At 38.9% G+C, this 14,470-nt stretch overlaps 1 protein-coding gene across 8 annotated transcripts in view; it reads left to right on the forward strand.

The window, feature by feature from the left end:
* Nucleotides 1–11,684, forward strand: part of SMAD1 (SMAD family member 1) — an 81,968-nt gene extending 70,284 nt beyond the window's left edge. For all 8 annotated transcript variants that reach the window (XM_082463417.1, XM_082463414.1, XM_082463415.1 and 5 more), the window contains 2 exons: nt 5,107–5,363; nt 10,323–11,684. In XM_082463417.1, coding sequence (XP_082319543.1) covers nt 5,107–5,363; nt 10,323–10,466 — 401 coding nt within the window. In that variant the 3' untranslated portion in view covers nt 10,467–11,684. The remainder of the gene's footprint in view (nt 1–5,106; nt 5,364–10,322) is intronic.
* Nucleotides 11,685–14,470: the final 2,786 nt, after the last annotated feature.

Here is a 14,470-nt window from a genome sequence, read left to right on the forward strand (position 1 = left end):
TCCTCCTGTACACATGTATGTATGCACGTGTCTGAAGGCATATGTAGATGTGTCTCTGCATGCATATAGTTTCTGATCTGTCTGCTGAGAGGGCCAAGAGGCAAAGATACCCAGTAGTAATAAGCACATACAATGCTCAGACCATCATCTCTTAACTCCGTGGCCGCTAAGAGGAACTGGGGCTTTTGGAGAAAGGGCTGACTGCAAGGCTGGGACAGCAAGATGAGCCGAAACATTCTGTTATGTCCAGAAGTAAACAAATACTTATGCACATGATGGAGGCATTTCCCAGGAGCCAACTTGGAGGGGCTTCCACTGGCCAACTCTGGGACAGTTCGAGCGCCAAAATAATTAAATACAGTAGTGAGTTTTAAACCACTGGAAAACCATAGTAATTCATAAGTCCATGCCGATAACCGATAAATAAATGAATGGGGGAGACTGACTGGTAAATGCAGAGTGAGTTGGTGGAGTTAGAAAGTCCCCATTTTGCAGCCATCAGGCAAGAATAGTCAGTGATGCTAAATATAGAGAGAATTTTTTATAAGAATCAGGATATTTTCATGGTCTTTAAGTATCTCCTCCCAGGCTGCCTATTACTGACATGGGAGAATAAAAATCAGTAACTATTTAGTGGAGAAATTGGACAACATCTTGACTAGGCGATGAGAATTATCATCGCCAGTGAGAGGCAGATGGAGGTCGTGAACCTCCAGCTGTGTTGCTCCGAGGAGGGAGTAACATCACCTACACAGAAATCCAGCTGAGCATGCAGATCCGAATCGAATCTCAGGGTGCCTTCAGACAGACCCCAGACACAAAGGGTGAAGAGGGACTGACTGTATTCTTCCAAAATACTGATGTCGAAAGACAAAGGTGTGAGAATGTTCCACATTAAAACGGCTAAAGAAACACGACAGCTCTATGTAATAATCTGCCCCTGGACGTGATCCTGCAGCAGACAGGGGGAAATACTACAAAGAGCATTACTGGGCTCAGCAGACAGAATTAGAATATGAGTGGTAGATAAGATAAAAGTGTTACATCAGTGTTAAATGCAGTGGCATTGCTGCTTATGCTGTGGCTTGCAAGAGAAGACCCCTATTCTTAGGAAATACACACTTAAGTATGTAGGGGTAAAGGACCATGATGAAATGGTTCAGGAGGAAATTATATATGTATCTTATGTTTATAGATAGAGATATCTCTCCACCTAAAACAATCCTGTGTCCGAATGTATACACGTATGTACCTGTGTGTGTGTATATGAGGGTGTGTGTGGAAGCATAGAGAGGACGGAGGTACCCTTGATGAAGCACATGGAGTGAACTGTCCCAACAGGTGAATCTGGAGAATGGTTGTGTGGGTGTTCTTTGTTCTGTTTTTCTTTGTTGTTTGTTCTATTTCTGTAAGTTTTGAGATTATTTCCAGAGTAAAAGTTTTTTTTAAATGACCTACTATGAAATTTAGACCAAATTAAAAGGTTATTCAATAGGTGCTTAAAAGACATTTGAGATGAAGTTTAACATTGAATCCTGGAAACAAAAACAACAACTCTTAAAACAGGAACTGATAGATAATTCCTTAGTATGCTTAAGGAAAAAAAATAAGCCTGAACTACACATCTAATGATGAAATGTCAGAACTCAGGTTCATATCGTATGGGTATTTTTCTGTGGTCTGTAAACCCCTGAAATTGTATATAAACACAATTTTGCATACATTTGGGACAGAGGGACAGTTTTCATTATATTCTAAAGTTGACCATTACTCCAACGTAGTAAAAAGCCATTGTACTCTGGAACATTCCTATTAACAATTAGGAAGAAAATAAGGATTCTGGGAATGCTGTTACTTCAAATTTTTCCAGATGCCTCGACTCTATTTTTATAAATTATATGTCAATTTTCTTTAATCTGGCAATAACCAGTTAGAAAATATAATGGAGAGGAAAATTACATTCTGAGTAGCAACAGAATGCATAAATAATCTGAACCAGCAATATGTGAGAATTATGTAAAGAAAACCAAATTTCACTGAGAGCGAAAGAAAATTTGAGTAATAAATAGGTAGTCTGTGTTCCTTAAAGAAAAGGCTTAATATTGTGAGAACATTTTAAGGATATTCATTCTTCCTAATTTAATTCATAGTTTAAACAATCCATGTCAGAATCACAATGTTTTGTTTTTTGAAAGTTGGTAGATGTATTCTGCATATTACCCAGAAGGATAAATAAGTGAAAATAGCTAAATTTTTTAATGAAAGAGTAAAGAAAAAATTCTCAAGGTGAGGATTAATGAAAGATTATGAAACTACAATTAAATCGGTGTGTAGACAAAACAATAGAATAAAGTAAACTCAGACTATACTGTATTTAAGAATTTAATGTATGATAAGTGAAGCATAACAAATTAGTAGAGTCTTCCAGTGGTCCTGCAATAACAAAGTTAACTTTGGGGTGAGGCTGGGGGTAGAAACCCTGACCTCATTCCACATATGCAAATGGATTAATGAGTTGCATTATTTTTTAAGGCAAGCTATTGAAAAGCTAGAAGAACATATATTGATCAAGAGTGGCAGAGATTTGGACTTCCCTGGTGACGCAGTGGTTGGGAGTCCACCTGCCAATGCAGGAGACACGGGTTCAATCCCTGGTCCGGGAGGATCCCACGTGTTGCGGAGCGGCTGAGTCCGCGTGCCATAACTACTCCGCAATAAGCCCATGCACCGCAATGAAGAGTGGTCCCTGCTCTCTGCAACTGGAGAAAAGCCTGCACACGGCAGCAAAGACCCAACGCAGACAAAAATTAAATAAATAAATTAAAAAAAAAAAAGATGAGATAGACTGGAAAATGCTTTAAAAAAAAAAAAAAAGTGGCAGAGATTTACTAAGCATAAAAAGCAACAGAAAGATTGCAAGAGATTTGTCTACTTAAAGATTTCAAACTTCTGTAGGTTAAAGAAAAACGATACCGTGAACAAAATTAAAAGACAAAGGACTAATGGGGAAACAAATAAGAAATAAATTATTTATATCTTTTCTATATGCGCAGCTCATTAAAAAAATAATAAAAATACTAGAACCCCAGAGGAATAAATAAGTAAGAAATATGAACAGTAAATCCATAAGAGAAACACAGATGGCTAGTAAACAGAGGAGAGCATATCAAGGCTCATGTGCAAATTAAAACAATATTGTTTTCCAGCTATAAATTAGGGGAATTTCCTTGTTGTTTTAAACTCAGACTCAGTACTGGCGCAGGTGAAGTGAGAAAGGCACTCATCTGCTGCTGGAGAGAGTGTATATTGATACAAGCACTCTGGCAAAGTGAATCAAGAGCCTTCGATCCAATGACTTAATAACTTCCAGGAATCGCTCCTAACGATATTATCAAAAATTATGCTGAGACATTGATCATGGCATCGTTATCACAGCAGAAAATTAGTATCAACAGAATGGTCCAATAATGGGAGAATCCTTTAAATAAATTGTTGTAGTCATTCAATGGTGGAGATATGTTAAATGTTTGCAAAGAAAGTTTAATGATACTCAAGACCAAATACGATGTGTATTCACAGTTATTGCCTCTGGGCCACTAAAGGAGTGATAATGTTTTCTGCTTCTTTATATTTTGCTTTACTTTCTAAATTTTCTAAAATGAAAATTCCTCATTTTTATAATCAGGAAAAAAGTAGCAAACACACACACCCTTAAATTGTTTTCTCTACATCAGACAGAAACATGGGCTTCTGCTCCGGCGGTGATTTAATTGTTACAGCAGTCTTAGCCATTGTGTATATGTATCAACACAACACATAGTATTTTTTTTTTCATTTTTCTAAAATACTTTAGTTCACTCAAATCATGACAGCCCTGTAGACACAGCCAGCAGCTCAACTTGCATTTTTTTCCTTCTTTCTTTTTTTAATATCTTTATTGGAGAATAGTTGCTTTCCACTGTCGTGTTAGTTTATGCTGTACAGCAAAGTGAATCAGCTTTACGTATACATATATCCCCATATCCCCTCCCTTTTGAGTCTCCCTCCCACCCTCCCTATCCCACCCCTCTAGGTGGTCACAGAGCACTGAGCTGATCTCCCTGCACTACACAGCAGGTTCCCACTAACCATCCATTTTACATTTGGTAGTGTATATATGTCAGTGCTACTCTCTCACTTCGTCCCAGCTTCCCTTTCCCCCCACTGTGTCCTCAGGTCCGTTCTCTACGTCTGCGTCTTTATTCCTGCCCTGCCCCTAGGTTTATCAGTACTGTTTTTTTTGGATTCTATATATGAACACATAGTATTTTGGATGAGACAATAGTTCTAGCATTGACTAAGCTTTGCCAGCGTTACCTGCAAGGTCCATCACTGAAAGCCACGTGGGATGTGACTCTGTTTGCTGGGTGGCCTATAATGGTGTGGGGTTTTGTCAGAGTGGTTTTTTCCCCTTTCATTTTTTTTAAAGGCTGGGTAAGATCAGTTTCCTACACTCCTGGCACTCTAGGTCTCACAGGAAGAAGTTTGGAGCAGATAATAGTTGAGTGAGATCAGATTCCACACAGTATGAATTATTTTTTCTAGGTTTTTTTTTTTTTTCCTGGACCTTACATCTTACACTTCTCAGCAATACTTCCTCCACCTGTGGTTTTCTAGTTCTTTTACTCCTCTCGATCCTCCCTTCCCCTACCCTAAAATTTTTCAAAAAGCTTAGCTGCAAAATAAATACAAGAGAGCTTATGTAACGAATATGCGTAGGATCCCATAGTCAAGTTCAGCTTTATTGTGCTATGTTTTTAAAGTGAGAATTTGCTCTCAATCCATGGCCAAATAGGCATTAAATGCTTTTCAAAATGAAATTGCTGCACTGTTACTTATTTTTAAGAGACTTTGTTGTGTTATTTCCTGCAACCTTCTAGACATGCATGTTGACGTATGGACATTGTATTAACTAATACAGTTAACTAAGATTTTATCAATTGTGCAAGACTTGGAGAATGTCTGTTTATCGAATCAACCATGTAAATTTACATTCTGAAGCTACATGGATGCTTTTCGGCTGTGAAAAGCAATAATGACCACACTCTATGCTTTGTCTCCCTGCAGGAGTTCATCTTTATTATGTCGGAGGCGAGGTATATGCCGAATGCCTCAGTGACAGCAGTATCTTTGTGCAAAGTCGGAACTGCAACTACCATCACGGATTTCATCCCACTACTGTTTGCAAGATCCCTAGTGGGTGTAGTTTGAAAATTTTTAACAACCAAGAATTTGCTCAGTTACTGGCACAGTCTGTGAACCATGGCTTCGAGACAGTCTATGAGCTCACAAAAATGTGTACTATTCGCATGAGCTTTGTGAAGGTAAGTGATCTCTGATTCCTCTGGTCAGGGTTTAACGCACTTCCATGTTATATGTAAATCTATATCCTCTTGATATGTGTCCATAGACACCAACTTATTATCTAGACATTTTTAACCTTTAACAAGGATGTCAACTATGAGGAAAGTATCATTGGAATATAGGAGTGTTTGTGTTAAATGTTAGTAGTAGCAGGCTTTAATAACTTTTCCTTATTCAAGTAGCACTATTTTAGCTATTGTAATACTATTAGAATATGTTATGTATATATGTAAAATATATGCTTTAAATGCATGGTTGTCTTATGAGATCCGTTCTTTTTCTTTTTTTGTTTATTTATTTTTTGGCCGTGCCGTGTGGCTTCAGGGATCTTAGTTCCCTGACTAGGGGTTGAACCTTCGCCCTAGGCAGTGACAGTGCGGAGTCCTAACCTCTGGGCCGCCAGGGAATTCCCAGAGATCAGTTCTATAAACACACCCCTCTTTTTTTTAATGCTATGCTTGTTAGTACTTTTAGGATTGTTGTTTCAACAGTAAGCAAATGGTCTTTTTTGTGTGTGAAAGTAAAAGTTCATCACACTGGGATTTATTTTTGATTGGTCAGTTTTTTAGTGGTTCCAGTAAAGCTTGTGATTTTCTGGTTTTTTTTTTCCAAAAAACAATAATTTATTCTCAGGTACATATGGGTGGGCAAGGGATGCACTAATCTAGTATGAGTGCCACTGGGGGTGGCTCTGTCCCATATGACACTCATCCTTTTTTTTTTTTAATACATCTTTATTAGAGTATAACTGCTTTACACTGTTGTGTTAGTTTCTGCTGTATAACAAAGTGAATCAGCTATACGTATACATATATCCCCATATCCCCTCCCTCTTGCGTCTCCCTCCCACCCCTCTAGGTGGTCACAAAGCACCGAGCTGATCTCCCTGTGCTATGCAGCTGCTTCCCACTAGCTATCGGTTTTACATTTGGTAGTGGATATATGGCAAGGCTACTCTCTCACTAGATCCCAGCCTCCCCTTCCCCCGATTTTCTTATATTCAAGAGTTAATAAGGCCCTTGCCTCAGCGCTGGGATCGTGCTCTGAGGTTCGAGGAGGGTGAAGGTTACAGACATTGCTCACAAGAATTGATCTCTTTTTTGCCTCCTCTTCTGCCTCTGAGAAATAAAAAGTTTCAAGATGCCATCGAAATGGAAAAAAGACACTCACGTGTCTGATTGAATTTATGAGTCAGAAACTTATTCTAGTGGCTGACTGACTTGGCTCTGAATCCTCAAAGATAGATTTTCCTCCTCTGTTACTCTGAGAAACAAAACTAATTATATATTTGGGCGAGGCAATCACCGTTCATATCCTCTCTTCAGAAGCTCACAGAACTTGTTGTTAAACCTGTTCTGTGATGTATTTATTACAGAGGGTAACTTTGGAACTTTAACTTTGTTATTCATCCTTTACGTCAAAGATATCTTTCCCTGAATATCATTTTTTCCCTACCTCTTTGAGTCACATTAGCAGATTTTCAGTGTGTTTTCTTAGTGTTTGTTTTCTTGAAACACAATTCAACAGTTTCTTATAGCTGAGTCCGGAACCTTTTTAGTATTGAAGGAGAGTTTTTTTTTTTTTTTACCTTTTAAAGAGGTTTACCTATATACTATGTACCTATGAGACTACAAAGAGCTTTCTCATCCATTATTAATGTACACTGTTTAATTTTTGACTTAGCATTTTGACTGAAATGAATTTTAAAATGAGAACAGTGACTTGCCAGCATTGTTTGTGTTTGTTGTTTTTATTGATATGGAGGAAAGAAGACCTCTTGAGAGTCAGGAGATCCAGGTTCTAGTTCTGTGTGTGTGATTAAGGCCCTGGGATTCCTTCCTGATCCCCACTTTCATTATCTTTAAAATGGGTGGCTGCATTTGCGGAACTGTGGTGTTCATTACTGAGGTCCCTTGATAAGTCTATTGTCACTGAAGGACCACTCTAGGAGAATTTATGACCCTAATGCTCCACCTGTGGTTTTCTCCTCAAACTTGTTTCTTATGGATTACCCAATCAATTTTAATGATATTACTTTTACGCATTTTTAATTACTGACTTTTACACAAGTAAAAACCACCATTACACTGATAAAAAGTGTTTATAATGCAAAGATATGCATTAAAAATGTATTAGATTTCATTTATTCAGCGAACATTTTTAGCACCATTCCAGAGAATTAATACAAAGATGAAAAAGCACCTAAAGTCTCTAGCTTCAAGATGCTGATGGCCCAGTCTGTGTTTAATTATAATATAAAGTGGTAAGTATTGGAATGAAGGGTTATACAGGCTATAATGGACATAGCTAGGAAGCTGGATTTGGAGAGTTAAAGATAAACATCTTATTTTAAACCCCCTGCTGACATGATAAAGGGCAGCTACTTTATTACACATTAGCAACAAAAAATTTGCACATGGTACAACATTGTTCTTTATTAACATAAGGACTGCATACTTTGCCTTCTCACACTTAGCATCTTAGAGAAAGGATATAGAACGTTTTACTAATATTAATAGCCAATTTTGTACTATTTTTTAAAGATGATCATTTTTGGACTTTAATATAAAACACATACTTTATAAATTATTTGCACAGTAAACTCCACATATCTGAAAAATCCAAGTCATTTCAGCTGAACAAGTGTTTCTAGAGCTTCTGCTTTGTGCCAGTCACTGTGCTAGATGTTTGAAATCAAAGATAAATAAGATTCTGCCTTCAAAGAACTTCCTATCTAATGTAGGAAACATGCACATACATCTTTTGATTAAACTTAGCAGTTTGTTGATACATGGACAAATGCTTGGATGTTTATACATGTTCATGTATCACAACTTTCTCCTGAAAGTTCTGATATTCAGATACATTTCTTGAAATTCCTGGGGTAGGTAGATAGCAGAGATAAATAGAACCTGGCCTTCTCTGACATCCCTCAGGAAACAAGGTTTATCAGGACCTTGTATGCCATCGTCCACCATACCAGTGAGGTTTTGATCTTTGCAATGGCAAAACTATTTTCCTCTTTTGTACAGGGACTTGCTTCTGTCAGCTTTCATGTCCTAATTCAGTAATCCTGAAGATGCCTGGCAAGCTACCCTCTTGTACAGATGATTCCAGGCAATGGTTAGGTGTTACTAAATGATTCAAGACAATGGTTAGGTGTTACTAATAGAGTCAAGACAATGGTTAGGTGTTACTAATAGATTCAAGACAGTGGCTAGGTGTTACTAATAGATTCAAGACAGTGGTTAGGTGTTACTAATAGATTCAAGACAGTGGTTAGGTGTTACTAATAGATTCAAGACAATGGTTAGGTGTTACTAATAGATTCAAGACAATGGTTAGGTGTTACTAATAGATTCAAGACAGTAGGTAGGTGTTACTAATAGATTCAAGACAGTGGCTAGGTGTTACTAATAGATTCAAGACAGTGGTTAGGTGTTACTAATAGATTCAAGACAGTGGTTAGGTGTTACTAATAGATTCAAGACAATGCTTAGGTGTTACTAATAGATTCAAGACAATGGCTAGGTGTTACTAATAGATTCAAGACAATGCTTAGGTGTTACTAATAGATTCAAGACAATGCTTAGGTGTTACTAATAGATTCAAGACTGGCTAGGTGTTACTAATAGAGTCAAGACAATGGTTAGGTGTTACTAATAGATTCAAGACAGTGGTTAGGTGTTACTAATAGATTCAAGACAGTGGCTAGGTGTTACTAATAGATTCAAGACAGTGGTTCGGTGTTACTAATAGATTCAAGACAGTGGTTAGGTGTTACTAATAGATTCAAGACAGTGGCTAGGTGTTACTAATAGATTCAAGACAATGCTTAGGTGTTACTAATAGATTCAAGACAGTGGCTAGGTGTTACTAATAGATTCAAGACAGTGGCTAGGTGTTACTAATAGATTCAAGACAGTGGCTAGGTGTTACTAATAGATTCAAGACAGTGGCTAGGTGTTACTAATAGATTCAAGACAGTGGCTAGGTGTTACTAATAGATTCAAGACAGTGGTTCGGTGTTACTAATAGATTCAAGACAGTGGTTAGGTGTTACTAATAGATTCAAGACAGTGGCTAGGTGTTACTAATAGATTCAAGACAATGCTTAGGTGTTACTAATAGATTCAAGACAGTGGCTAGGTGTTACTAATAGATTCAAGACAGTGGCTAGGTGTTACTAATAGATTCAAGACAGTGGCTAGGTGTTACTAATAGATTCAAGACAGTGGTTAGGTGTTACTAATAGATTCAAGACAGTGGCTAGGTGTTACTAATAGATTCAAGACAGTGGTTAGGTGTTACTAATAGATTCAAGACAGTGGCTAGGTGTTACTAATAGATTCAGGACAATGGTTAGGTGTTACTAATAGATTCAAGACAGTGGGTAGGTGTTACTAATAGATTCAAGACAATGGTTAAGTGTTACTAATAGATTTTTGGATACTTACGTGCTCCTGCCAGTTTTGCTTAGCGATTGAAAGGTCAAGCTCTGTGTTTATAGAGACTTAAGTGGCTAAAATAGGAAGAAACAGAATGTCAATTTGTCTTACATACCTTTTTCCTTATTTTCTTGATGGTGAATTGAGAATTTAACAACATCTGTCACAATATTATCGGTGAGATAATGGGCAATAAAAATGAAAGTTAGAAAATGTCTTTATTACAACAGCCTTATAATGTAGTTTAAAACTTCCATTCCCCAAGACCAGTACTTCTTAATCTGGAATCCATGTATGGACTTCAGGGAGCTGTGAAATTGCCTGCCAAATCATGTGTGCACATTTGTGCACGTTTGTCTTGTGGAGAGAACCAGATCTTTAATCGGAGTGTCTGACTGTGTGAGCTCTTTTTACTTCATAAGTTTAACCACTGAGTCAAACAAGTTAAATGACCTCCAATGTTGTTTCTAGGGTTGGGGAGCAGAATATCACCGCCAAGATGTTACTAGCACCCCCTGCTGGATTGAGATCCATCTGCATGGCCCCCTCCAGTGGCTGGATAAAGTTCTTACCCAGATGGGTTCACCTCATAATCCTATTTCATCTGTGTCTTAAAACGGCCTCGGGCTTCTGCCTCTTGAAAACTATTGAGCCTTGCATGTACTTGAAGGATGGATGAGTCAGACACCATCTGAACTGACAAAGGAGCCTTGATAATACTTGACCTCTGTGACCAACTGTTGGATTCAGAAATTTAAAAACCTGGGTAACATACTGTTGATATCAAGAACCTGTTTAGTTTACATTGTAACATTCTATTGTAAAATTAACTAAAATGCATACTTTTAGCAGGACTTCGTGTATAGTTAAAGGAGAGATGGCCAAGCCAGGGACAAATCATCTATTGGAAAAACGGTCCTAAGAGAGATTCTGTTGTGTTTGGCACTTTAAGGTCATCGTTTGGCAGAAGCTGAGCATTAATAGTCTTTCTGACGTGTGTTTTTATCAGGTTTAGAGCCCATGTGGAGTCTTCTCGCGTGGGTTTTCATAATATTTTAAAACTATTTGTTTAGTAATGGTTTTTGTTTGTTCGTTTTTTTTAAGTAAAGGTTAATCTTGGTGATATACATAGTAATCTTTCTAAAATTGTATGCTGACCATAATGCTGTCAGAATAATGTTAGGCATATGCTCTTTGCTAAATATATATGTACAGAATATTTGGAAGTTAAGAATTGATTAGACTAGTGGATTTAGGAGTATTGGAGGGGGTGGGGGGAGAGGGAAATGACAAATGTAGAATATACTGTAAAAATTCAGTTTGTTGCTTTAAAGAAACAAACTGATGTCTGAATTTTGCTGTGTTTCAATTTTTTAGAGATTTTATCCTACCTTTTTTTTTTTTTTTTCCATCTTCTATCCCATCCTCTCCAAAAAACAGTTATGCAGCTGGTTAATTCATATAACTGTGAGAGCAAATGAATAATTCCTGCTATTCTGAAATTGACTGCCTGTATGTTTCAGTACCAATTGTATGGAGTGCTTGAATTTAATAAGGAGTTTTTATGGAGTTTACAGTGCAGAAATAGGCTTTAATTTTCAGGTGAATTGTTTGCCAAACCTAGTAACTCTGTTAAATATTTGGAGGATTTAAGGAACATCTCAGTTTAAATCCATTTCAAACTTCTTAAGTTTTTTTGTACTATGTTTGGTTTTATTTTTCTTCTGCTAATCTTTTATATTCACTTACGCTCTCGTACATTGAGTACTTTTATTCCAAAACTAGTGGGTTTTCTCTACTGGAAATTTTAAATAAACCTGTCATTATTGCTTACTTTGATTAAAAATTTGTTGTTTCCTTTCTTCACGCACAAGATTTTAAGATTAATAAAGTTCACCACTCTCTTGAGAGATTTTTCTCAAATATTCTTTGCCAAACATAACACACTAGATGACTGAAAACCTAAATTGCAGAGACAGGGAGACTGAATCATGAAAAGAGCAGAATCCCTTTAAATCAGAAAAGAAAGGACATACGGAACTTGAAAAATTAAGGAAAAGCTAACTTGCACAACCTGGAATTCCAGACCTAAACGTACAGGCTTTCTCGTGTGAGCAGGGTCAGCCGCAGCCATTATTGGTGGACGCCTCTGAGTCCACCGAAAGTCCCAATTTCTAAACTTCAGATGGGGATGCAAGGGTGAACGTGAAAGGATGTAACGCTGGGGGAAGAAGGAGAACTAAAACTGCAGCGAGACAGGGTAATCGCTTCTGCCGTCTACTTGTGACTGGGATGAGCCCATCCTCTCTCTCTCAGCCCCACCTCGCCCCCAACATGGAGTTTGCCCACGAAGGTCACAGATTTGGGAAGACTCAGATTCTTCCCTGGCCAAATAGATGCCACTGTTTCTCCTGTACATTTTTTTTTTAATTTTTTTTTTTTAATTTTTATTTATTTATGGCTGTGTTGGGTCTTCGTTTCTGGGCGAGGGCTTTCTCTAGTTGCGGCGAGCGGGGGCCATTCTTCATCACGGTGCACGGGCCTCTCACTATCGCGGCCTCTGTTCTTGCGGAACACAGGCTCCAGACGCGCAGGCTCAGCAACTGTGGCTCACGGGCCCAGTTGCTCCGCGGCATGTGGGATCATCCCAGACCAGTGCTCGAACCCGTGTCCCCTGCATTGGCAGGCAGATTCTCAACCACTGCGCCACCAGGGAAGCCCTGTCCTGTACATTTTTATACCTCTTTCCCAGAGGTATTTATCAGCCCCTTCTACTCCCCAAACTATGACCAAGCAGAAATTTCTGCTGCATCTTGCTGTCTCCAAAAGCATCGTGGTGTAAGTGTAGAAAGCCCTGAATGGAAGACCTCCATTACGACACACATTTATGCTTTGCTAGTGCATTTCACTTCTGTGAACCTGTGTCCTCATCTGTAAAATGGAGGTAATGTCGTTGTGTCCTCATCACAGGTTGAGGGGAGGATCTATTGGAAGAAAAATGTGTTTGAATATACCTGGCAAACATAACTGCCGTGCCAGTATGGGCTCACTCTTTTCTTTGACGCTGCCCCCCCCACCCCCGCTCCCGTACTCTGTTTTCTCACTTACCTGCTATCATTCCTGGCCCAGGTGATCTGGATACACAATGGGGATTGGTGAGCTGTAATAAAAGGAGATTAATAAAACTATCAGGCGTCAGCAATGAAGTATAACTGGAAATTGTCTAAGAATAAAGAGCTCAGGTCAGGATTTCTCACCTTGTTCCTAGTGGACAGCTATTTTTTGCTTTCCCCGAGTTCCTGGGGCTGCCTGCTAGGACAGTTATGCAAGGGGTTAATTGGCGTAGCTATGCTGGCAGCCAGCTTGGAGATCTACCAGATGAAACCCCCAGATTGTCCAGGAGATTGAAACGTATTGGGTCCACGACCCTAGGAGTTGGCAGTGTGGTCCTCATACAACTGCAATTATTTGTATTTTTGGTGAAATCTTAGAACTGTTGTCATTGGCCATAGGAGGCTTTTAAGTCTCCTGGAAGTTTTTAATTAAAGGAATGAAAAAGGCAAAGCAACCGTTTGTTTGGATTACTAGAAAAAATTTAAGCTAGGTCAAACAAAAAAGGCAATGTGAACTCTTTCATAGTAGACATGTTTTCCGCCCCTAAGAAAGCACTAGGTGGGATGATTAGAAGTGGAGGGCCCTGAAGCCACTGCTTCACTCCACTACTTCATAGAATTAGACCTCCAGCAAGTTTCTGAACTTCTCTGCACCTATTTCGTCATCTGTAAAAACAGGCAATGGGACTTCCCTGCTGGCTCAGTGGTTAAGAATCTGCCTGCTGATGCAGGGGACATGGGTTCGAGCCCTGGGCCAGGAAGATCCCACACGCTGGAGCAACTAAGCCAGTGCACCACAGCTACTGAGCCTGCGCTCTAGAGCCCGCGAGCCACAACTACTGAGCCCACATGCCACAACTACTGAAGCCCGTGCGCCTAGAGCCCATGCTCTGCGACAAGAGAAGCCACCGCAATGAGAAGCCCATGCACCACAACGAAGAGTAGCCCCCGCTCACCGCAGCTAGAGAAAACCTGTGCGCAGCAACAAAGACCCAACACAGCCAAGAATAAATAAATAAATAAAGTTATTTTTTAAAAAGGCTATAAAGCCTACCTCATGGGTTATCTCGGAGATTAAGTCCATACATTCAAAGCACTTAGGGACCTCTCAATGAGTATTAATACTACTGATTAAATCTGGCTCAGGAGACAATCCAAAAGGAGTTCAATTCAACGAACATTTGAGGAAGACCTACTTACCTTTAAGGCATTTATTAATAAGCACAGTGGGAAATCCTGACCTAAAGGATTTTACAGCTCAGTGAGAGAAACCCGAAGGGAGAAAACTAGCAATTTGTGAGTGTCCACTGAGCCAGGCTCTGTGCCTGAAGTTTCCACACATACTGTTTCATCCTCACAAGGATGTGTGAACTACAATGTCCTTGACTCCTTATGTCCTTTTTTTTAATGAATGAGAAAACTAATTCAGAAGCTAAATAACTTGTCCAAAGTCACCTAGCTAGGTAGTATGGGAATCAGAATTTCAATTCTGGTCTGATTTAAAAA

The sequence above is a fragment of the Balaenoptera physalus genome (genome assembly GCF_965194825.1).
Source record: "Balaenoptera physalus genome assembly, chromosome: 5".
Taxonomy (NCBI): Eukaryota; Metazoa; Chordata; class Mammalia; order Artiodactyla; family Balaenopteridae; genus Balaenoptera; species Balaenoptera physalus.